The sequence below is a fragment of the Camarhynchus parvulus genome, chromosome 3 (genome assembly GCF_901933205.1).
Source record: "Camarhynchus parvulus chromosome 3, STF_HiC, whole genome shotgun sequence".
In the NCBI taxonomy this organism is placed as follows: domain Eukaryota; kingdom Metazoa; phylum Chordata; class Aves; order Passeriformes; family Thraupidae; genus Camarhynchus; species Camarhynchus parvulus.
In genome coordinates this window covers 9,812,127-9,835,948 of record NC_044573.1, presented here as the reverse complement: position 1 = coordinate 9,835,948, position 23,822 = coordinate 9,812,127, and the positions used below count along the sequence as shown (strand labels likewise).

Sequence of the window (23,822 nt, the reverse complement as noted above, 5' to 3'; positions counted from 1 at the left end):
GATCTGTGCAAAGCTGCAGGCACCAATCTGGCTGCTCCTCTGTGACCACTCTAAGTGTAGAAGGCTCCTCCCACCTAAAATACCAAGTCAGACTTAGCCAGGCCTTTCACAGTCTTTGCTGCTAAAACGAGATATTTTGAGCAACTTTGCAAGAATTGTGAAAAAAATCTTTTCAACTTGCTTCAGTTTTATACAGGCACCTGCTTGGTTTTTCGTGGGGAAAAGATTTTAGGGGTCTTAAAGCATTCCTAAGGATGTTAATGCTTTATTCAGCACAACTGTTGGTGCTTGAGACCTTGAAAATGAGGATAATAAAGTGATGCTACTGAGTTAAGAATAAACTTATCTTATGTAGCAGGAAAGTTTGTAGACTACTTTAATAAATGGGAAGTTGCTGGGAAAAATAAACCATCTGAGGTAAATGAGAAGATCCTGACTTTGCAGAAAGCTAAAGCTTGTACACTGACCCCCAGGTCTTGTAACTGAGCAGTGTAAAGGGAAGGTTGCTCACTTTGCAGTGGGATTAATGTTCACCTGACTGCATGGCATATGTGTGCCCAGCTCTGCTGAAACCTCAGCCCTTCCCTGGCACAGCAGAGCTGGGGCTGAACCCTTCCTCTCCAACCAGAGCCATGTTTTGTGTGTGTACCAGCATGGGTTGGTTTTGTATCTCTCCTGCACCACGTGTTGCTTTGGCTCTCTCTCCAGTGTCACTGCCACAGCACATCCCTGCTGACAGAAGCACAGGCACAGTGAGCTGGGCACAGAAAGGATTCACAACAAAAGAGAAAGGGAGCAGGCAGCAGGCCACAGGGAAAAAGCCATCCTGGATAGAGAGCAAAGCTCTGGATGTCAGAGCTGGAGTAACTGCCCTGGCTGCCCAGCAAGTTTTTCTGCAGAGGACAGACAGTGCCTGTAGCAGTGCCCTGGGTGCATCACTTTAACAGTCGTCGGGCAACTTCATTGAAACTGGTCACAAAGTGTCTTTGGGCTTGTGTGACACTGGTGACAGGCACCTGCCAGTCCTGTTCCAGGACAAACCAGCCTGTGCTGCTCCAGCAATGCTCCACAGCTCAGCCAGGGGTTCCCAAGGCAGCAGCCAGGCTTTCAGAAGTGCCAGACACAGTGACTCCCACCACTGCTGTTTTTGAAGGCTGTCTGCCTCCTCCTGGCCCTCTGAGGTACAGACTCAGCTGGGACTTAGGGTCACAAACTGGCTTTGCTGGCAGCCTTCCTCAGGCACGGGGTTCTGGCTGATTTTCTTAAAGCTCAGGGGTTGGTCATGATTTTATTTGTAAGCTGCAGTGTTATTGTGAAAACTCACACATACAAGTCATACAAGACAAAGAGAATGAGGAAAAAAATTTTCCAGAACAATACTGCCTGACATGTATTCTCTGTTTTACAGACTTGATTTTATGTGCTTCAGAAGTAAAAGTTCTGTTTCAAAATATTTATTCACAAGCTTATTTGGAAAAAAAAAAACAAATCAAAAAACAAAGAGAAACCCATAAAAAACAGCCCCCAAAACCCAACGAGCAGCTCTTCACCCCTCAGAAGGCTCTGCTTCAATACAGAAACTCACTCATGTGGCACTGGGAATGGTTACACAGGGCGGGCCCCTCACTGGCTCAGGCCCACAGCAGAGCCAGGAGAGCTCAAGCCAAGGGCACACAGCCCATCTCACAGTGCTTTTCTGTGGGCTGGGTGTAAAACACCTGCAGGAGGAGCCACTAGCAGCAGCCAACATTCCCACCTCTCAGAACACCCGCTGGAAACTTCTGGGAGTGTTGGCTCCAATCCTGCTCCTCTCTTGCTGAGCCACTTCTGCTAAGTGGCCACTTTGCTGTACTGTTCTAAATGAGAACCAATGAGGACTTTCACTGTAACTCTCAGCACAGGTTTTCCAGCTGTAGCTGTAAGAAAAACCACAAATAAGAACAAGCCTGATAATGCCATGAGCAAGAACTGACTGAAACTCAGTCTACTATATCCACTTCTTTATCATTTGCATTTCTCTCAGCTCATACATCACAGATGTTGTTTTGCTTTAGTTCACCAACTTTTAAAGACTCAGTTTTGCAACTTTCATTTGTGATTTTTGAGGGAAAAAAAAAGATTATTTGATCAAGCAGTTTTACTTGATAGTAGAAACTTTTCTATCAACCCCAGGCTGTATAAACTGTGTGGGATAAAAAAGAGAGGCCAAATAAGTTGGCTTTTTTCTGCCTGGACCACTGAGGTCACCTACGATATAAGGAAATAAATATTCCCCATTTGAAAGTTACTTTTTGGGAGGGGAGAGAGGGGAGCCTGGCTAGTAAGAAATTAGCTGAAGTTACTCAAAAAAGAACATGAAGAAAAGTTCTTCCTTTCTCTCTGGCCACTTGCTTGTGCTCAGTCTGGGTCAGTTTTTGTCCATGTACTCCTCCAGGCGCAAGAGCCACTTGTTCCAGTACTGAGAGCACAGGTCAGGATCCATGAAATGCGGATGTGCCGGGGATCCATCCTTGTAGGCAACCACCACGAGCCCACAGCGAACCTGCAGCACAAACAGGGGCTGTCACAAACCCCACAGCAAGCCTAAGAGCTAAACCTCACTGCAAAACAGCTTCCCAACATGCACATCTCACATAAGGAATGGGGAATAAAAACAGGCAAGAGCTCACCTTTACAGAGAGACTTAACATTCAAATGCTCCAAAAACCCTGAGCCCAAAGCTCTGGGTAACTCCTGTGAAAACCAGGGGACATGAACTCTGAGGATATTTATCACTCTGAGTGATATTTAAACCCTGCAGATGCCAGGAAAATTGCCAGAGACTGAGGAGTTTTTGCCTGGGGCCATACAACCAGGCTGATGCCACCCTCCAGCTTCAGTCTGGATAGAAATGGTTACTTAGGTATGTTCTGACATCTTTCATACCTGACAAATCCCAAACAGCCACTGGCAGTGGGGAGCAGGAAGCTACTAGCAGAATTCCAGCCCATATTTCATTCTGTCAAGATCATCTCTGTGGAGTGCTTGTGCTCACTGACCTCCACAGTATCTTAGAAAGTCCTTAGCACAACATACAAATTACCCTGCTTTCTTCTGCTTCTTATTTTCCCTCTTTAATATCTGTACTGAGGTAAAAATCCTTCAGGCCAAGCAGGCAGGCTAGAATTGCTTTTGGGGTCTTTAAAAACATTATTCCACAATCTTCTGATGAAGAAGCTGTTTTTCCACTGCTTTTCCCTGAGGAAACACAGTACAGCTTCCAGACACCAAATGCATCACTTAATTCCCTCATTTGCTAGCGGGACACAGCAAGACAGGATGCAGGCAAGACCCTCCCACACCATTTTATTGTTTGCAGGTTCTTCTGCTTTATTTCCTCTCCTGCCCCCTTCCTACTCTTGACACAAGCAAAAACCACACAGGACAGAGCACAGGGGATTGCCCACATGCCAGGTACCTGGGAGTTTATCTGAGCATCCCTTGGTCCCACTGAGCACTTCCTTAAAACCACTGAAAATTCATTACTGGCAGCCAAGGGCAGCAGGATTAGCAGGAGCAGTGGAATTATTTCACAGTATGACACCTTAACCTGATCTCAGACTGGGCTCCTTTGTTACAAATCCTACCAACACTCCCATGGTGGGCAGCAGGTTCTAAAGGCAGGAAGAAATGAGGATCACACAGGCATTGCTGCTTGTCTTGGCATGCAGCAGGCCTACTGACCTGGAAGTCATAATTGGCATCATGATTTAAGGCTCCAATATATGCTGCAACCTGTAATGGGTTGTCATAAGTATTCTGCAGAAATGGCTTTGGCTTCTCTGAAGTTTTCCAGTCGATCACGCACAGCTGGCCCCTGCACAGGAGAACAAGACAGGACAATGGTTTAAACTTAAGCTTAGTCTCAAGTAAGAAATAACGAAGACAACACATAAGACTTTTCCATTCTCAGCCTGTTTCCCCATGATGTCACATCGCTCATTATTATGACTAAACAAGTCTCTTTCACACTGGCAGTTTAGATCCTAAAAACCAAACTAAAACTAACTTACTAAAACCTGCTGCAGTTCCTGGAAAACACTGACAATTGCTTAAACCTGTCCCTTCTCCAGTAGGGAGCTCCCCACCAGCCAGAACAGCACTGAGGATCATCCAGGGGAGTTCCTCCAGCCTGCCAGTCCTAGAGATCTGTCCACTCAATCACACCCTGGCCCCCACAGCATCACAGGACAGGGGTTTTCAGGAAGGGCACTCACTGATACTTGGCCACGCAGTCGACCAGGCCCAGGTACTGCAGGGTCTCGTGGTGAACTCCGCTCTCCAGAGCCTTCACCTCGCTGATGTCTTCCAAGACACGTTCCACACTGGATAAGTAGCCAGCCACCACATCATCTTCACCCTGGTCCCTGGCTGCTGTCTCTTCAGACAGGAATATTGATTCCAAAGCTGAATGGAAGAGCTCTCCTTGGAGAAAAAGATCTAAGAAAAATGGGAAAACCCCCTTATTGTATTTGCAGGGAATGCAGCGACAAAGGCAGGAATGATGCATCTGACTCCATGTTCTCAGAAAGCTAATTTATTAATTTATAATACTATATTATATTAAAAAATACTATACTAAACTATACTAAAGAATACAGAAAAGATACTTACTGAATGCTCAAAAGATAATAATGAAAACTCATGACTCTTACCAGAGTCCCAACACAGCTTGGCCCCAATTGGCCAGAGTCAAAACAACTCACACCAGAATCCAGTGAAACAATCACCTGGGAGTAAACAACCTCCAAACACATTCCAAAGCAGCAAAACACAGGAGAAGCAAATGAGAGAAGAATTGTTTCCCTTTTCTCTGAGGCTTCTCAGCTTCCCAGGAGGAAAAAATCCTGGGCGAAGGGGTTTTTTCAGAGAACGTGAATGCCACACCTCCTCACATTTTAGACACTACTTTAGATTTGTATCCTACATATTCCACAATGTAGCTTTCAAACCAGTCCCCATTTTTGTACTGAAAGTCTGAGGGTGTGGGGAGAAGGGAAAGAAACAGAAATAAATTGTCAATAGTGAAATTGGTATCCCTTATATTAATGCTTCCTTTGCTTTTTCAGTCTCACTGGATAAACCAAACAGTTACTGAAAAATCTCACCACAAACAGCAGGACACATTGGTTCTTAAAGGCTCACAACTATATAAGTTCAAAATGCCTATTTCCATCTTGTTACAAAGTAGCTTCATAACTGCAAAGAGGCTCAGTAACATCATCTGTCAAATACCTATTTCTAATTAGACACTGGCAAATTGAGAACTGACGGAAAGTCAGACAGCATTGAGCAAAGTATGCCTACAGTCTGACTCTCATTTTCTACAAATTTCCAAATCCATTTTAGTGGTCCCAGAACAAAGACCAGAGCTTAGGCTCGTTGGTAACAGGTACACTCACATCATGCTCTCATGAAATGGAAACAGCTTCATGGATTTCCAAACCACTTAGCCATTGTACCTGCCAGCAATCCAAACTACTGCTTCTACTCTGCAATCCCACTGTGGCTAGACTTACTTTTGGTATACTCTTCAAATCCCTCTTTTCCAAGCTCCTCTATCATTTTCTGCTTCCATCTTTCCAGATAGAAGACTTGCTGAGGAGAGAGGGTTTGCTGAAGGATGCGGGTAACGCTGGGCATCTTTGTTCTTTGCAACCTGATTTTCATGGGCACCTTTGAGTCACTGCTGACAGGAAGAATTCTCTTGCTGGGGTTTATCAAAGGAACCCAATTCTTGGGAGTTCTTGTCCCAGCTTTAATTGGAGGTGTGTGTTTAGCTGGTGGCCCATACAACAAATTGTCTTCCTCAAGTATTGTCTCTGGGGTTTGGGTGCTGGTTTTGTAAGATATAACAGAGTGGACCAAGTTCTTGTATTTTTCTTGGTCAACTTGGTCATAACTGTTTCCTCTTTTCTTTTTGCTGTAAACACATGCAGAGGTAGACAGACACATGTATGGGAATTGCTTTTGGCAAAATGGTATTTGGAAAAGCACTTCCAGGCTCCCTGGTTTCCTGGACAGGATCTGTAGGAACTGCATCCTGACAAGAAGTGTTTGTGAGAAGTTAGAATTGTCTTCCTTCTGTCAGCAACAGTCTGTGGGTTACCATACTTTTTTCCTCCTGTGGAAAAAGAAATTTGTGATTTAGAGAGTCATAAAACTCTGCCAACCATCCTATTCTTGCCCTTTGCCAAACAAAGAACTGCTATGACCAAAGTGTCCTCATTTACTTTGTATCACCTTTATTCTTCAGATCAATAAGATAAAAAACCAATGAGCAAGGAAAAGAGGAAATGCTCCTGAAAAGAACAGCCTGCCAAATCTGAAATCTGAATCACTTGAAGATTTGTTGCAAGTAGCTAAAGCTGCATCACAGGACATCCCTACAGCAACAGCATCAGAACTGCCGTGGAGGTAGGGACAAAAACCAGATCTGCCAAGAACAACCTCAAAAGAGGGAGGGGAAATTAAAGTTACACAGAGGACACTGGAGCCAATTCACTGCTGTGAGGTATTAAAACTCTTAAGTTTATAGAGAATGACCAACTTAAGGGGATTGTGGGGAACCTTACAGGGTATAAACCCACGATTTTCTTTTGTATCACTCGGAGAAAACAGACAGCAGCAGTACATACAATTGTGAGACTTGAAGCTAGAAAAGGCAAAGAGAAACCACATGCACTGCAAAGATTTTCAGATTCAAAGAAATTTTTTTAAAGTTCAGAATAAAATATGAACTTATTTTTTCCAAACCAAGTTTCAAGCATAGCTGTGCTCAAAGCCACTTAGGAAATGTAAAAGCAAGACCAGCATGCAAGCAATACCATGCTCAGCACACCTTCCAGGGCTGCACTGGAAGCCCTAGGAAGTTTTTCTGCACACATTTTTGGATAAAATGTAACACTTCCATAGTAGCATTTCCTTCATCAGTGCAGAAAAATGGATCCCTTCCCTCTTGGAGGTTACCTGTAACTAGAGATGCCAGAGCTGGGATTGAAAATGAAATAGGAAAAATATATTCTTATTATATTCTTATTCCTGTGTGACAGTATCCAAGCTCGTGGATTCCCAGGCTGCTGTTTGATGATTATTATGAACAGGCTCATTAATGGTCACTGTGGACATGCACTAATCAGAACAGAGCAAATGCTGGGCCAGTGGCTGTGGCTTTGTCACATAAAGCCACAGCACAAAAGAAAAAGTTTATTCTGGCTTTGTGCCACTGGAGGAAGCAAGAGGATGCCTGATTCAGCATAAATTCACTTGTAGTAAGCTGCTCCCTCAACACTTTCCAAGGAATAAATTTATACCAGATCAGTGCTTTGAATCATGGGGCTGTTGAGATATGGAATATTACGAGCTCCAGAGTCAAATTTAGTGCAACACAGTGCTTCAGTGACTAGCAGGAATTTTGATTTAATAGCCTGTGCTGTGCTGGGGAAAATACCTGTGGAATTTCCAGTACTTGTGGAAATGTTTGTATGAACAGAACCAGCAGGAAAGGAAGAGTTTGCCAGCTGCTGTCCTGTTTTACAAAAGGAAAGAGGTTCTAGGATTGCTAAGGAATAAGGAGCCCTTGTGCCCTGCTGAATGAAGAATCATGTGTTTTTCAACAAATCACTAAAGTGGCATTTCTGTGCAGATAACTTACAAGAAGGAAATGGAGTGGTTGGGATCTACTCTTGTACACAAAGAACAGAATTTAATTGAGATTTCCCTCTGGGGAAGTGTCTCCCTTCTCTCTGGAAGCATTTGTGGTTGAAGACTGGCAGAATTGCTTCAAGCGCTGCATGATGAGCCACAATGGAGAACAGAAAAAAATTCAAAATAACTTGGAGCTTAAAAAAAAAACCCCAAGAGGACTTTACTGTCCCAAGCAAGTTGACTTTGCAGTTCCAACAATAACTGAGCTAACACAACTGAGGAAATTTTTTTCCAGTATAGGAATGAATGGCTTAACTGAAGGAAATAGAAAGGATTACTTAAGGAAAAGTTCCCATCTATAAAAACCTACCTCCAGCTGTGTTTTTGGGTAATAAGCAGTATGGCTTTTTCGCCACAGAAACCTATCCAGCTAAAAAAAAAAAAAAGGCAATGACTTATTTCAGAGATAACAAAAAAGAGCACTCCTAAACACACCTACAGACCTGTTGCCTCTTGTCCCTAATTTGAGCAGAACAAATCCAATGAGGAAGGTATAACTGTGAGTTCCCTGCAGTTTTCAAAATACATTATTGAACCTATCCAGGTTAAATATACACCTCCCTCTTTTGGGATGTTCAGAGCACAAAGAGAGACAACTCACAACCCCGTTTAAAGCACAAGCCCACAGCTGTGAGCTTTACTTTAGCGTAGCTCTAACAGGCATCAGTTCCCAGTTCAAGCTCCATTCCCAGATCAGCACTGGCAAGGGAATTAGTGGGGCATAAAGCTGTAACACGAAATCAGCGCTTTTTGCGATCTGTGAAAGCGCTGGGCCAACGCCAGTGATCACCAAGTGCCCTCAGGCAAATAAACTTTCTGCATGCGCCTGAAAATCGCAGGGCCGGACAGCCCGGGGGGAAAACCTTGTGCCGAGGGGGAAAACCCACTCTGGCCACGGAGCCCCGCCGGACGCGGGCATGCCAGCCACGGCAGCCCGGCCATGCGGCCCGCTCGCTGACGGACCCGGGGGCGGTGTGGGCCAGGGGAACACCAGCACCTTTCCTCTCTCCCGTCTCTTTCCCGCCCCTTGTCCTTCCCTCGCCCTCAGGCCCGCCCGGCCCTCACGACCCGCGGCTCCGCGTTACCTCAGCCGCGCTTCCCGCCACCGCCGTGGGAGCCACCGCGCAGGCGCGCCCCGCCCACAGCCTCTGCCCCGCCCAGCGCGCATGCGCCGCCCGCTGCCTCATGGGACTTGTAGTTCTCCCGCCCTACCAGCGCCCAGCCCTTTCCCCTTCGCTGGAGCGCCCCGAAAAGTGGTGAGAGGGGCGTGCCTGCTCCATCTCGCGTTCATTTGGTATTTTTTGAAAGGCTGTAAGGGAAAACAACCCAAATCTTTAAATGCAAGCCGAAAAATAAAGCCTTGCGATGCCGTCTTGGATGAATGCAAGCAGCGCCCTGCCCTCACCAAAGATGGCGAATGCCCCTCAGGGGGTGTGGCGGCGGCGGCTCCGCCCGGGTTATATGAGAAGGAGGTGGCGGGGAGGAGCAGAAAGAGAAAGGTGCAGGGTGGCTGTCTGCGCCCGGAGATATGGCTCTGCTCCGTGGGGACTCGCAGGACAAGGTGAGGGTGGCGGCCCGAGGCCGGCTGGGGCGGCGGGGAGGGCGCAGCCGAGCTGGCCCCACGGTGTGTGAGGGAGCTCCCTGCTCCCTCTGCCCCCGGCAGCGCTGGGACAGTGACAGGGCTTTGGCTTTTGCTCCGTTTAGGACTTTTAAAACGAAGATAAGTCGCCTTAGCCCTCGTGCCTTTGGCGCGCCGAGGTCCCCTGAGGGCAGCGGGTCAGAGGGGCCGGGGTGAGCGAGGGGAGCAGCCCGGAGGGGAGGGGTGCCGGGGAAAGGTGAGCGGGCGGGAGGATTAAAGCCGCAGCGGGAAGGAGGAAGAGGAGGGAAGGGCAGGGCGGTGCGGGCTGCACCCTGTGCCGAGGCGGAGCAGGTGATACCCGCGGCCCTGGAGCTGCGGAGCCGGGCCTGGCAGGTGATGGATGCAGGAGCAGGACCCGGCCCTGGGCACTGCGGGCCAAATGCTGCAGGGGGTTAAACTTGCTGTTCCTCGGTGGCCAGCTGCTCTGCTGGGTCTGTGACCGGCCTTCCTGGCTGTGCCCCGCGGTAATTGGGCTGGCAGCTGTCACCTCACCTGCGCTGCCCCTTTGCCTTGGCTGTCACATCAGCAGCTCGCTTGGCTTTCCTTTCTCTGGAGAAGCGTTGAAGCTGTAAGTGCCAAGGAACTTCGTGTCTTCCCTTTAAAGCAGCACAGGGGATTTCCTAGTGTTAAGACTCTCAGCTTCTCAGAGGAAATGCAAGTGAAATGCTGAAGCAGGAACTTTGTGAATTAATGTTTATGTAGTGTAGACAGTGACCGGAATTCTCTCTTCTACTGGACGAGCTGCTTGGGTTAACCTACCTAAACTCCCTGGTTTAATAACTACCCTCAACACACCTTGAGAAGAAGGCAAGGCAGCCCTGTGAGTGTCAGCAAGTTGCCTATTTGCCTTTCATATGGTCACATCTGCATGTGGTTTTGCATTGTGACTAAGCTTCACTGGCAGGAAGATGACTTTGCTTTAAGCTGTTAGGTGTGCTGAAAGTCTCTCCAGTCTGTGTTTTCTCCAGCTTTTTGGAGCATGTATATTAACTAACTTGGGGGGGGCTAGAAATACACCAGCCTTTATTGACTTCTGGCTAATTTCCTTTCCTCTGCTTCTTTCCCGTATGAATCTTGTTTTGAAACAATCCTGAGTCAGTAAGGCAAGAGTTTGTAGAAGAAGCATTTTCTGGTAGCTTGCTTTGAGCTGTGAGCTGGCCTGTGCTTTCTTTTCTGCTGCTTTGTACTAAAGTGTCTGCCCTTGGAGAATACTTGAGGGGAAGGTCAAATATCAACTCTCTTGCAACATTTGGTAACTTCTGAGCGTTTATGTGCCTTTCTAACTCCGGCAGGAGTATTGGGGGGAGGGGAAAATGTTCTCGTGGTGGGGGCTGGAGTAGCTTTAAACTCTGATGCTCAATGGACAAAGATTAGCTTGTTTTAGGTTGTAGGGCTGCCTCGGGAGTCCAGCGGCACGGGGGAGGACAGAAATGCTCCTATCTTGTCTGCTCTTGTTTAGGTAGAGAAACAGCAACATGGAACTGGTGTGTGACCAGGAGATAAAACTCATGCCTGTAAAGGAAACTTCATTAGGAATTAACTTAAATAGGAGCCACTGTTAAGTGTAAACTAAAAACTGACCCTGAGGTGGCAAAGCAGGAGAGGATCAGGATATGTAGGAAGAGGAAGGGAGGGTAGGATAAAAGTGATTGAAAGTGCAGTGGAAAATAAGGTGTAATCTGTCATGGGGGAGGGAAAGGCACTTCAGAATTTGAAGTGAGTGGTGGGACTTCTGAGCTAAGCTTGAGTAAATACCTTGGTATTTCCTAATGTCAGTGGCTTCGTGGTGTTTAAAGGCTTCAGTCTGCAGCTGAAATGTTCTGGATCAAAATGCTGAGAGCATGTATTGTAGCACCTCTTTCACAAAGCAATCCGTGGAAGACAAAATGTTGTGTCATGGCCTGGGATTTGCTGTTATCACTCACAAGCGGTGGCTCTGCTGGACAAATTCTGCTGCACATTCTGGAAGGAATGAGACCATACTGGATCTTGGGCTTAGCAAAAAACCCTGCTTCTGCATGCTGCTGGGCCTGAAATCAGCAGGGAGGTGAGCTGCTACAAGGTGCCAGCTCCTGGACAGGGATGATGCCCTCTCAAGGACACTCAGCCTCCACAAAGCCAGCCCAGTTTGGGCTAGCAGGAGGTAAAGCCAGCACGGTGAGGCTGCCCTGCTCCTGACATCCCTGCCACCAGCTCTAGCCTCACTGTAGGAGGTCAGCAAAGCATTCCTGGGGAATGCTGACTGTGCCTTGGGGTTTGCTGCTGTTGCACGATTCCCATTTGAGCTGGGCCAGGAGTGCTCAGCCCCAGGCTGTGCTCTGCAGGCACGCGGGGGGCTTGCCCTGCATGGCCAAAGCTGTGCCCTCCAGCTGAGGAAGCCATGGCTTGGGTGGAGGTGTCCTGCGTGCTGCTGGTGGAATAGGGTGAGCCAGCAAGGGCATCCTTGGGTGTTTATAGAGCCCTTCCCTCTGTCAGGAGGCAGTTCCTGCAGAGAGTGATGCAGAGATCCCTCTAGCAGCAGAGGGACACTTTATTGCGCAGCCCGAGGCAACAGGTGCTCTGGGCCTTCTGCTTCCTTGGCAAGCACTGCACTTGCTGAGGAATGCCATTTCTGTGTGACTACACTGAGCTGTTGTTCCCTCTTTATCGGTGTTTTAACCAAAATAATTAAACTTTTGCATCAGTGGAACTCTTCAGTTTGAAGTAACGAATTTGGGGAAGCATTTTCCGTAGCATAAGTAAGCAGTGCTTCGCTTTTCGTGGTTGTGTGTAACCGGATTCACAATTCAGGACTGTTCAGCTCAGTGTCACAGTGGTGACAGCAAACTGCCACAAAGGCTGCAAAATCCAAGCTTCACACGTGCTCTGTAGTGCTGCATGCTTGCAGTGCACTTTCAGATGTCCTTTTAGAATCCTGATTAAAAGGAAACTTAAACTGCTTGTGCTGAATATGACTAAAAAGTAGTTCCAGCAGCTAATGCTGCTGATAGCTGCTGGCCAGATCCTCTGGTGGCTAATTCCTGGGTGTCAAAACAAGGCCCTCTGGAACTGAGGGCTCTGTATAAACTGCCTGAAAACACCATGATCTTTTAGTGCTCTCTGGAGAGCACCTAAACAGCTTTAATTAGAAAGCCTGCTCTGTAAGAAGTAATGGGTTTTAGGTAGTGCCAGATGTAATTACTTCTGAAGCCTTGTTTGTGGGCTGTTGCTTGAATGACAGCAGGGAGGTGATCAGTAAGGGGAGAAGGTTTTGAAAAGGTAGCTGACAATGAGCAGAAAACTCTGACATGTGAGCCCTTGTGGAAGGGCTCCTTGCTCCTTCCAAGGGCCTGGCTGTGTGGAAAACCCCTGGATTAATCTGTCTTTGAGAACAAATACACATTTCACTAGCAGTCAGAAGTTGTACACAGTTGCTTGCACTGGCAGATTCTTTTGTTAGAATGCAGAAGTGACACCAAGTCATCCGGAGCTGATGCTAAAACTGCAAAGGGTGGAACTGTAAAAGCAGCAGCTCAGGCCTCTCACCAGAACTAAGAGACTTCGGTGCCTGAGGGCATTTCCTCCCTCTGGGTGTCTGCAAGCATCAAGATGTGTTTGCACATCAGAAATGTCATGTCTGTCAGGCAGAAGTCTGGGTAGCTGATGGTCGTCACTGCCTTGTATTTAAGTGAACCAACTTTTTTTTTTCCCTTAGCCTCTCTAACAAATAGAAAAAAAAGCAGATGTTCTAAAATTCTACCTGGATTGGGCACAGTAATGATCTCTGCTGTTTCCTGGGCTTCTAGATCAGGTGTTTATCATGGTGTCCTAATTAGTACCATAATATCTATTTATAGTCTTTTGGTTCTGAAACCTAGAAATGTTAACTAGTATGATGTCTATGTTATTGTCAGGGGCTCTGCTTTATTCTGATTTACCAGTTGGACAGGTAAACTGTACTGAACAGGGAGTAGTTTTGCTTGAATCCTCAAAAACCCTAGGAATCCTGAAACAAGTCTCTGACGAGTCCCGAGTTTAGACGTGGGAGGTGCCAGAGAAGCTGTAACAGTTTCTGGAGTCACTGCAAACCAGAAGCTGCTTCTGGGGAAGGGAAATGAGAGTTGAAAGTGAGAGTACTGTGCTGGCTCTGGGTGAGTGTTTCAGTTTGCAGCCCAACCCAGCTGTTTCCATTCTGTGTGTCCTCTGTACCTATTTGGGCATCTGCTACCAGTGAGGAATAATCCCTTCCCAGCTGCTGAGCTTGGATTATATCCCTTGAGGGTGTGGAGTGACAGACTGGTTTCTGGTAACTGAATGGGGAACCTTCAGTTCTCTTGCCCCACTGCTTGGAGTCTGGGCAGGAAGCAGTGATGTCCTAGCAGAGAAATGCTTCTGGATATGAAGGAGCTGCCAGAGAGTGAAGGTGGAGGTGTGACCTGGGAAAGTCTTGGGTTGGATGCCTGCTGTGGTAAAAGGACAAGCCTGGGGCCTGGAGGTGGATGGTTAATTCCTTTGCTCTGCACAGCCTTCATGTGCCCATGAGGAGGTTGGTCTCCACTCCTGCTTGTGGGATGAGTGCAGGAGAGATGGTGGCACAAAAGGTTCTGTGTGCAGAGCAGCTGTGGGTCAGGGGTTGGTGTGAGACATCTGCCATGGGTACTCCCTGAGTTAGTGCTTTACAGAGCTGTGCTGACAGGAGTGGGGCTTCCTGCTTCCCCCATTCAGGGCACAAGTGCTACTCCAGCACTTTTTGTCAGGAAACAAAGCACTCTCTCCTCCTGAAGTCAGACAGTGTGAATGTTCCCTTTGTAGTCTGAGCCATGATTCTGTAATCCTAAAGGTCTCTGGCCTGGAGTTCGGAGCCCACAGTGACCTTCACAGGACTAGAGCAGACTGGGGTCTTACAAGCCTTGGTTTCATATAGCTCCAGATCCCATTTGCAGTTTGTGCAGGGTGCCAGGACGTGCTTGTGACATGTTAACTGCTTTAATCTGACCAAGCAGGACCACCTAATGTTTGTGCTTGTTTGTCCCCTGTGTAGGCAACTACTAGGCATGGAGGGGCCTAGACAGCATCTAATCACAGGTTACTTTCTCCACAAGAAAGAAAGCAAGCAAGCTCACAAATTCAGGACTGTCTGATTTGTGTAATCCTTTCCTTAGTTTAGCTGAGAGGAAATGGTTTCCTTTGGCTTATCATACTTTCCAGACTCAGCAGTTCATATTGTTAGCACTGCTGATCCTGTTTGGGCAGCAAATACAAGTAAGCAGGATGTAAAACACTGGGGTCTGCATCTTGCTGCTTTGGCTGGTGGTGTTATCTGGCTGGGAAGTGGAAAACACCAACAAACTTGCCTTTCCTTTGGCAGCACTGAGCTGTGCTCCCAGTGAAACTGGTGCCTGACTGGTAGCCTTCTACCTGTCCTTCCTGCAGTGCCTGGGAGGGGAGAGCAGCTTCTGCCCAAGCCTGTGTCAGTGACCTCTGAACCATGCATCTCTGTCTGGCCTGTGTCTTCCTAGCAAGGACCAGAATTGCCTGCCTGTATGGGAACATAATAGTCTGTCCTAAGTGGTGACTGCAGGGAAGTGATTACTGTTGGAGTCCCTGTAGAGTTTGGAGTCCCACCATGTCCTGTGGGACGTGAACAGTGCCTGGGACTGCTGGGAACTGTGCTCCAGGGCATGCTCTGCAAGTGTGCTCGCTGCCAAGGCAATGCCCAGGATGGGCTAAAAGTTGTCTGTCCTTCCCATCTTCTGGGAATGTGCTTAATGTGCTTGCATGCAAGGTCATTCCATGGCTGTAAGGCTTAAAAAGTTTCATCTATTACTTGTCTCCTTTTAATTCTAGCTAACAGTGAGGATGCAGCAGACAGAAGTGTTTTTAGCATGGCTGGAGGGTGCAGTGGCTGGGGTATCCCTCACTTATTCACAGCAGTCCGATCATAGGGGAGAGCAGTGGCAGGGGCAAATGCTCCCTGTCCTGGCAGCTGTGTCCTCTGCAGGCAGCCAGAGACACTTTGTCACATACCAGATCTGGGCTGCAGATGGCCAGCCTAGGGGGAGACAGCTTCCAGAGCCTTTTGGAAGCAAACTTCACCTTATAACAGGCAGCCTATCAACAGTTCTTAGGCAGCTTTGCAGAGGCTTGAGGCAGCATTTAGCCATCTGTGATATGATAGGATTGCTCAGATCCTGGCACCATTTGGGTGCTGAAGCTTAGTGTACAGTGCAGAGGTAGGAGCAGGCTCCTGGCTGGTGTGGTCTGTGCTGCAGGGTGCTGAGGTAGCAGTCCTGGTGCAGTTCTCTAGCCTGCTTTTCTGAGAAGGCCTTCAGAATTATCTCCAGAGGGTAACTTCAGCATTCCTCCTGGCTCTGATAGTTGCTCTTCAGCAAACTTCCTGTGTTGTGACCTTGATCTCTGGTGGTTTCTCCCTTATGCAGAAAACAGCAATGATTTGTCAGGCTGCAGCAAGGGAGGGCCTCTTAGAAGAGAGTCTTCACGTATAAGCTGGAGGATCTTCTACTGAGAAAGCTATTCCACTGCTCTTTAAAAGTTTGAGTAGTCTTGAAATGATATTCTGGATCTAGGCTGCTGGAATGAATGAAGAAATAAGCCCCCAAAGGAATGCTGGCTGGGTTTATGCCTCTTGGAAGCACTGGGAAAGGAATTCTTGTCATAAGTGTGTACCTGAAGGCAGGTGTGTAGTGCAGTGTGGTTCTTGTTCACAGCTTCATTAAACCTACCTGATGCTTGATCAAGGATTGTTCTGTGAATTCTCTTGCAGCTGAGGTCTGTATCTGTAGACCTGAATGTTGATCCTTCTCTCCAAATTGATATCCCTGATGCCCTCAGTGAAAAGGACAGAGTGAAGTTCACTGTGCACACTAAGGTAAGGTCATGGGCAAAAAGAGGTGGTTGTGCAAGTAACAGATGTATTTGCAGTACACATACCTGCAAAGATGGGCTTGGCAATGAAGAAAATCTAATTAGATGGGGATTTTCACCTTAAAGGTGGCCTGAGGATGTGTATATATGCAGAAACTTCAGATTTTCTAGGATCTGAACTCTCTAAACAGAGGCAAGTAGCTGATGACTTTGCTAAGGAATCCTAGCTAGACACCAGAAGGATGGGGGTAGGAAGGGAGCTCCTGTGAAATGTCACAAAACAAACTGCATTAATGCTGTTCTACAACAGTACTTTTTTTTTTTAACAGTCTCCTTAGTGGTGCTGTTGAAGAAGTGCCAGCTCAGCTAAAAGGGAGTGGGCAAGGCTCTTAGTAAGCAGAATAGCTTCCTTTGGAAATGGACAGAACTGTTTCTAAAAGCACTGATTTACAAAACAGTAGGGCTTCTATATATTCTCTTCCAGACTACGCTGCCAGCTTTTCAAAGCCCTGAGTTTTCAGTTACAAGGCAGCACGAAGACTTTGTGTGGTTACATGATACGCTCACTGAAACTGAGGAGTATGCAGGACTCATTGTAAGTACTTCCTAAAGAATGTGATCCTAAGTGAAAAACTGTAGCAATCTAAAGTGCCTACTAATAAAGGCATGAAGTGTGTTTTACCAGTGTTACTGGTGTTCTGTGACCTGGGTGTTCCCTATGCTTCCTGTTGCCTTAATTCCTAAACAGCTTGAGTGGTATGGCATTTGTGCTAACTTTTCATATAGCTTGGAGCAGCAAAAGATGCTGTGGGAGTCCTTGATTCCGTGGTGGTATTAATATCTGCCTGAAGGTGGCACACTGAAATAATCTATTAAATGTGGGCTTTCCTTCTATCATGATTCTTTAGGAGAAGGCTGGCAATGGGGTGGATTACAGAAGCTGTTGCTCTGGGTTGGTTTCCCTCCTGGGGAGGGATAAGACAAACCAGGAACCTAGAATTCCTGGATCATGCAGTCTTTACCACATTTTCCTATGACCAGGCAAAAGAACCTCCTTCTAGAGAAGGCTAGAAGTAATCTTGGAAAACTTTATTTGCTAATATCCATGACTAACCAATTCCCTGCCTAGATACCTCCAGCACCTTCAAAGCCTGACTTTGATGGTCCCAGAGAGAAGATGCAGAAGCTGGGGGAAGGAGAGGTGTCCATGACAAAAGAAGAGTTTGCCAAAATGAAGCAAGAGCTGGAAGCGTAAGTAAAATGAGTCTACTGCCAAAAGCTGCATTTAGAGAAGCCTCCTGGGAGAGCAACTTATTTGGTGATAACTGATCTTGAGTGTCTCTGTTTTGAAGAGTGTCTTGAAAATCCTGTAGCTGGGGAGTGGCCCAGCTTTTCCAGCTTTCAAGCTGGAAAACTTCCTAGGTAAAGAGACTGAAAGTAGCTTTGCTATCACAAGCTGGCTGTTTCAGAAGTCTGCAGTTGAATATTTTCATGGGCTAAAGTTAAAGCAATTCTTTGTGTACTGAAGAGGGTAGTACAAAGAGGATCTCAGTCTGTTGTTTCCTTGCAGTGAATACCTCGCTGTCTTCAAGAAGACTGTCTCATCACATGAGATCTTCCTGCAGCGGATTGCTTCTCATCCTGTGCTCAGCAAGGATCGCAATTTCCATGTTTTCCTGGAGTATGACCAGGACGTGAGACTTTTTTTCCTTATTTTCTTTTCCAAGTGAGGCAGACTGTTAGGAGTGCTGTTGTTTTTGCTGGGCACAGTCAGAATGTTCTGTGGATCTATGTGCAGCATCAGCAAGTAGATATTGCAAGTATTTCTGTGAGATGGCTGAAGGGTGAAAGCCTGACCTTTACACCTTTCTCTGTTGTAAATCCCACCATGTTTCTAAATCCTCGTCAAGCTGGTTAGGAAGCCACCTTTGCATGTCTTTACCTTGGGAACATGTATGGCTCAGGTGTACCTGTGCTGTGTTGCATGGTGTTAAAGTGGAGGTGTATTAAAGTCACTTCTGCATATGTTTCCTCACACCTAATTATGAGTGATAGATGCTGAGCCAAGATATGCAAGGAGAAACAGAGCTGTTTATGGGAATTGGAAAAATCCATTGAACTACTTGTAGCCAAGCCACCTGTTGCATGTTACATTTTTATATAGGTAAAATGGAGGGGTTGGAAATCAACCTGTTCTGACATATGCTAAGTGTAAAGGATGTTACTAACATTTCAAGTATCAAAAGAGTCACTTTTTTCCCTCCCCGGGTATAACTTTAAAGCTTATTTGGCCTCTCTATTACAGCTGAGTGTGCGGAGGAAAAACACTAAAGAGATGTTTGGTGGCTTTTTAAAAAGTGTAGTAAAGAGTGCTGATGAAGTCCTCTTCTCTGGAGTCAAGGTAAGGTTGTTGCTTTGTCTCTTACCCTAATTTTGATTGTTTCTTGCTTCCTGCTCCAGGGAAGTTACTGCTGTCTGCTTCAGGCTTGCTGTGCATGAGGCTCAGCTACTGACATACCTGCCTTGCTACTGCTCTCCCAGTTGAGGGGAGTAGCCTGTATTAATTCTGATTTCTATAGAAATAAGAGATTGTAGCTTTAGGCTGTTCAATTTTAGTGTATAATTCAAGTTTCTGGATGCAGAAGACCTGCCTTAATACCTGATACTGGAGAGGAAGGAATTATACCTTCAGGAAATATTCTTGTGGCTTTTGTCTATTTTGGAGCTCTGAACAGACATAATTTATGGGTTTCTGCTTATACTAGGCAAGATCAAATACCAAAGACTCCTGTAACTGGTCTTGCTCCAGCTTTTGTGTTGTGTTGCCATAGCAGCACTTCCCAAAAAGCTTGTTGTCCTATGTGCAGTGTCATGAAACATTCCAATATGTATCATGTTTGGTGTGGATGAGAAACAAGCTTGTGAACTGGTTAGTCCTTAGCTACAGTGTTGCAGCAGGTCTAGGAAATAAAATTCCTGCAGTTGGGAGTCCTGACGGGCTGTCTCATAACTTACTGCTGCTTCAGACAGCCTGCATCAGTATTTGAGTGCCAACTTCATCTTCACTGCATAGTGAGGAAGAAGTTTGCCATGTGGTTTGGCATGTCAAACCCTTGGCTCACATGTTGTCTTGAACAGTTTTTCCATAGGGATTAATGGGCCTCAAGCTCAGGCCCAGGCTATGGTTGTTTCTTTGGCCCTTCCTAAAACAGGGAAGAGCTTGTGTTCTGCAGTTCCTGACTTAACAGGTCATATTCTTTTTCAGGAAGTAGAAGATTTTTTTGAGCAAGAGAAGACTTTTCTTGTGAACTACTACAACAGAATCAAGGATGCATGTGCAAAAGCAGATAAGATGACAAGATCTCATAAAAGTGAATCTTTTCAAAGCCCTTTCGAGAGATCATGCAGTTTTGATGATTTCAGCCTGAAAACCTTGTCTTGTTCTTGCAGATGTTGCAGATGACTATATTTATACTTCAGCTTGTTTGAACAGCCTGGCATTAGAAGAGCCTACAGTTATCAAAAAGTAAGCGATTCCAACTGTTTATAAACATATCCTGAGTCTGGGAAAACCAAATTGCTTCTGTAAAATTCAGAGGATTGGGTCATAGGTGGTTTGAGGTTCTTAAATTGCATGCAAGTGGCATCAAAACTTTCCTTCTTCTGGCACCCCTGCTGTGGCAGACCTAATGTCATCAATTGCACCTAACTCTGAACTAGTTGATCACTTGCCAGTTGTGGCCTAGAGGTTACTTGTGCTGGTCATCAAAATCCTTCTAAACAGAAATCTCCTGGATTCTCTTCAGGTCACAAACTGCTGGAGACCCCTGAAGAAAGGGTTTGTGTGTGTGTTCTAATTTGCTGTTGAGTATAACTGCACTGGGTCAGCTTGCACTAGGTCTGTACTATCTTCTGGACCTTTGCACTTCCAGAATAGTAGGGATTTTTTAAGGGGAACTCAGTTGCCTTTTTTGAGGTGACTTCTCCCACCTTTTGACTTTGCTATCAATTTACCAAGACCTTGTTAAAACAGAGTGTAAAGCTGAATCAACAAGTCAGCTCATCCCTCTTGGACAGCAGCAGGGAAATTCTCCGTAAGACCTTTATGCTCTGGAGATCAGCATTGCTACATTAAATGGTGTTGAGCTGCTCAGCTGTACTGTTCTGGTAGGCTGGAATCCAGCACATTGAACCTTTTCCCCAGGTCTTTGCCTAAATGAGTTCTTTTCAAGCCCTTGTTTGGGTCTGTATACAGGAGTAAACTCCAGCCTTCAGCTTTCTGGTTTCCTGCCAATTGATCCTGGCATTTATCAGACTAAGAAGTATTCAAACTTATTTATGCTTTTTTTTTCCCTCACTAGGTACTTGTTGAAAGTTGCAGAGCTCTTTGAGAAACTCAGGGTAAGAAGTTTTGCTGGGGCAGGTGTGAGGGAGAAGAATCTCTGACTCTGCATGTGGCTGTTCTGTTACACACCAACTAACTGATTTTTTTTCCCCTTTCTGCAGAAGGTAGAGAGTAGAGTTTCATCTGATGAAGACTTAAAGCTCTCTGAACTGTTGAGATACTACATGCTCAATATAGAAGCTGCTAAGGTGAGAAGAGTTTTCTTTTTGAAGCTTAGTTTTGTTATGGGCAACACAACTCACTCATGGTATTCTTTGTGCTTTAAGAAGACAGGAAAGTGGACCCTTGTTTTGCCTAAGAAACCTGAGACTCTTAAACCACAGCAGAATATAGAAGCTATATATTAGCTAGCTGGAGCCCAGCCACTTACAGAAGACTTGGACCAATTTTTCTTTGGCATATAAAGTGGAAGAACTCTTTAAATTGCTGTAAGTTAGAGCAAACTGAATTTAAGTCTGCAGCAGTTTCTTTCCTGTTCCCTGCCTGAGTAGTCACAGACTTGCCAATAAAATCAATGATGACTAATTAGTAGTTGGGATTGATTTCAGGATTTTTACAGTACCTTAGCAAAAATACATGGTAACTTGTGAAGGATCTTGGAGTCTGAGCTTCCAAGAGGGCTTTGGTAGATTGATATGACAGCAAAAGCCTTGCTGGCAACTTTTTCTAATAAAAACTTGACTTGACAGGGGGATGACTATGCTGCAAAAAGGTATCTAGGTACAACCTACTGGGCCTTTTCATCTTGTGTCTTACCTGTAATGTCAGGTACCCCAGAACACCCACTACAGCCTCCCTCAGTGGGGTGTACTGTTATTTAGACATCACTACTGTCCTCCTGCATTAGGAAGGGATTGGCTCACTGACCTCTATACTTATCCTGTCTAGGTTAGTGCAGTGCTTCAGTCAAGCTGTCAGATCTCTAACAAATTAAATGGCTGCTGGAAGTGGACTGAGGGAATTCAGAAAGTGCTTTTTGCTCTTAGTGGAGACATCCACCTTACAGCAGGAGAAACTACTTTAAGGGAAGAAATGATGCCTATAATAGCCCTTAGACTTCCTTCACTAAGGCATAACTGGCTGTCCTGAAACTGTAGTGCTGCACTGTGAAAGGCTGTCAAGAGCAGGCTCTAATAGCTTGTTTGAAAAAGCAGAATCTGGTGCTGAAAGAAGTGAAACCTCCTGCTGCTAAGGTGGTTGTAACCTCAGTTTGTGAAGTAGTCCTGCTAAGGCTCTGGTGTGCTATTTCTGTCTCTTCAGGATCTTCTGTACAGGCGAACCCGGGCTCTTGTTGACTATGAGAACTCGAACAAAGCTCTAGACAAAGCCAGACTAAAGAGCAAGGACGTCAGGCTGGCTGAGGCACATCAACAGGATTGCTGTCAGAAGTTTGAAAAGATTTCAGAATCTGCTAAACAAGGTAAAACAGGCTTTGCTGAATTTATGCTTAAAGGAGAGCTTAACGCAGTCGAGGTCTCCATCTGACGTTCAGCTAATGAAGGCTCCTGAACAAACAGTCTGGACATCCCAAGGACAATAGAGATAGATGCTGTAAAACTAATGCAGCTAAACATTTTTAAAGCAATTTTCTGTAGCAGAGCAGTGTCAGTACTACACTGACCTTATTTATAAGCCCCGAGTATTTGTTTTTGGATTGAACTCAGCCTCCATGTGGATGTAACTACTAGAGGGTAACTAATTATCTCAGTCAAAGCTGTGCAAACAGGCTTTTGTTCCCTCCCAGTACAGCTGAGTGCCTTATACAGAGTTTCAAACACTGGTTCTCAGTAGAGGACTATATGTGTATATATATAGTATTTACAATATGCTTTCATGGTATACATGCTGCTCCTTTAGTGTATCTGGCTTTTGAATGATCCAGGTCGTCACAGAGCTTGTGTGGCTTATTTCTGCTTTGTTCCAGCTGTCTTCCTACAAAGCTTTTCTGTCTTAAGCTGCCTGTGTATCATGTGATGACTGCATCTCTGTCTAAAACTAGCATGACTAACTCTTGAACCTTTTTTTGATCAAATACTGTAATCTGAGCTGCACAACAGAACTCCTGAAACATGAGGGGCATTGCTTGTCACACTTTGTCTATCTCTTACCTTTGTTTATTTCCTCCTCTACAGAACTGATGAGCTTCAAACAGAAGAGAATAGCAGCATTCCGTAAAAACTTAATTGAAATGGCAGAACTGGAAATAAAACATGCAAAGGTGTGTTCTCTTTGGAATTTAACAGGCATGAGTTGAGAGAAATGAGTAGTGTGTAACTGGGATGATTTGCTGGGTCATCTGACTTCCCATCAGGCAGCCTCATCTGTGGGGTTTGACCCCTACTGTGTCTGGAGGCAGCTGCTGCTTCCAGTGCTCCTGAGAGCTGGCACAGGAGCACATCCTGCAGCTTGTGATCAGGCTGTCCATCCTTGTCAGTGGAGGATATATTGGCTTTATAGCAGTCTCTGCCAATCTTTGCTGGGCAGGCTGGAAGGGTCTGTTAACTTTAGTGTAGAGAACAAAGCAGTAACTGTGCATCCTCAGCTTCCTTTGAAGAAGGAAAGTCTAATGTCCCACTCCCTGAGAGTACTGGACTTTAGCACAGGCACATCAGTGCTGAACTGGAATGTGACACAAAGCCTTGATGACACTGCTCAGTTTGGCCCACTTTAAAAGCTTCCTGTTGACTCTTGCCCCTCTCCTTAGCACAAACTGATTAATGGTTGCAGGCCTGCAGGAAGAGGCAGATTGCAGAATGTGTGATCTGGTTTTGGTTCTTTACTGCTTGAATGCTTGTCTTTGCACAAAATCCTGTCACAGACCCGCTATTTGGGAAGCTACTTCATTGTGAAAGGCAGGATTGGAATTATCAGTCATCCTCATCTGAAACTAATTCTCTTCCTTTGCAGAACAATGTGTCTCTCCTGCAGAGCTGTATTGACTTGTTCAAGAACTGAGGAGTCCTACTCTGAAAATGTGACAAAAGCATCAATTGCACTCAATAGCCAGGGGCAACTTATTGGCTTGACTTCATTAGCTTAAAATAATAATGTCACTGAGATTGTTTCACTAATACTTAGGTATGTTGATAGTGATACATTGACTTTATTGGTATAAATGGGAGCTGAATTGTGTATGAATTGTCTGGATGTAGCTAACATCCTGTTGGC

General features: G+C 45.8%; 2 protein-coding genes across 4 annotated transcripts; one reads left to right on the top strand and one right to left on the bottom strand.

The window, feature by feature from the left end:
* Positions 1-1,306: 1,306 nt before the first annotated feature.
* Positions 1,307-8,874, bottom strand: MGME1 (mitochondrial genome maintenance exonuclease 1). 3 transcript variants are annotated; one of them, XM_030945537.1, is made up of 6 exons: positions 8,832-8,865; positions 8,057-8,116; positions 5,559-6,163; positions 4,257-4,479; positions 3,724-3,856; positions 1,307-2,542 (listed from the first exon to the last, which is right to left on the bottom strand). In XM_030945537.1, the coding sequence occupies exons 3-6, from the start codon at positions 6,079-6,081 to the stop codon at positions 2,408-2,410; spliced, it is 1,014 nt and encodes a 337-aa protein (XP_030801397.1). In that variant the 5' UTR covers positions 6,082-6,163; positions 8,057-8,116; positions 8,832-8,865; the 3' UTR covers positions 1,307-2,407. The 3 variants fall into 3 exon arrangements, with proteins under 3 accessions (XP_030801397.1, XP_030801399.1, XP_030801398.1); XM_030945539.1 differs by lacking the exon at positions 8,057-8,116 and having other exon boundaries at positions 8,832-8,874; XM_030945538.1 differs by lacking the exon at positions 8,832-8,865 and having other exon boundaries at positions 8,057-8,143.
* A 347-nt stretch (positions 8,875-9,221) lies between these two features.
* Positions 9,222-23,649, top strand: SNX5 (sorting nexin 5). Its single transcript, XM_030945079.1, has 13 exons — positions 9,222-9,307; positions 16,149-16,253; positions 16,734-16,844; positions 17,379-17,500; positions 17,820-17,943; positions 18,555-18,650; positions 19,515-19,620; positions 19,700-19,775; positions 20,611-20,650; positions 20,756-20,842; positions 21,915-22,074; positions 22,787-22,872; positions 23,562-23,649. The coding sequence occupies exons 1-13, from the start codon at positions 9,275-9,277 to the stop codon at positions 23,607-23,609; spliced, it is 1,194 nt and encodes a 397-aa protein (XP_030800939.1). The 5' UTR covers positions 9,222-9,274; the 3' UTR covers positions 23,610-23,649.
* The last annotated feature ends 173 nt before the right edge of the window (positions 23,650-23,822 follow it).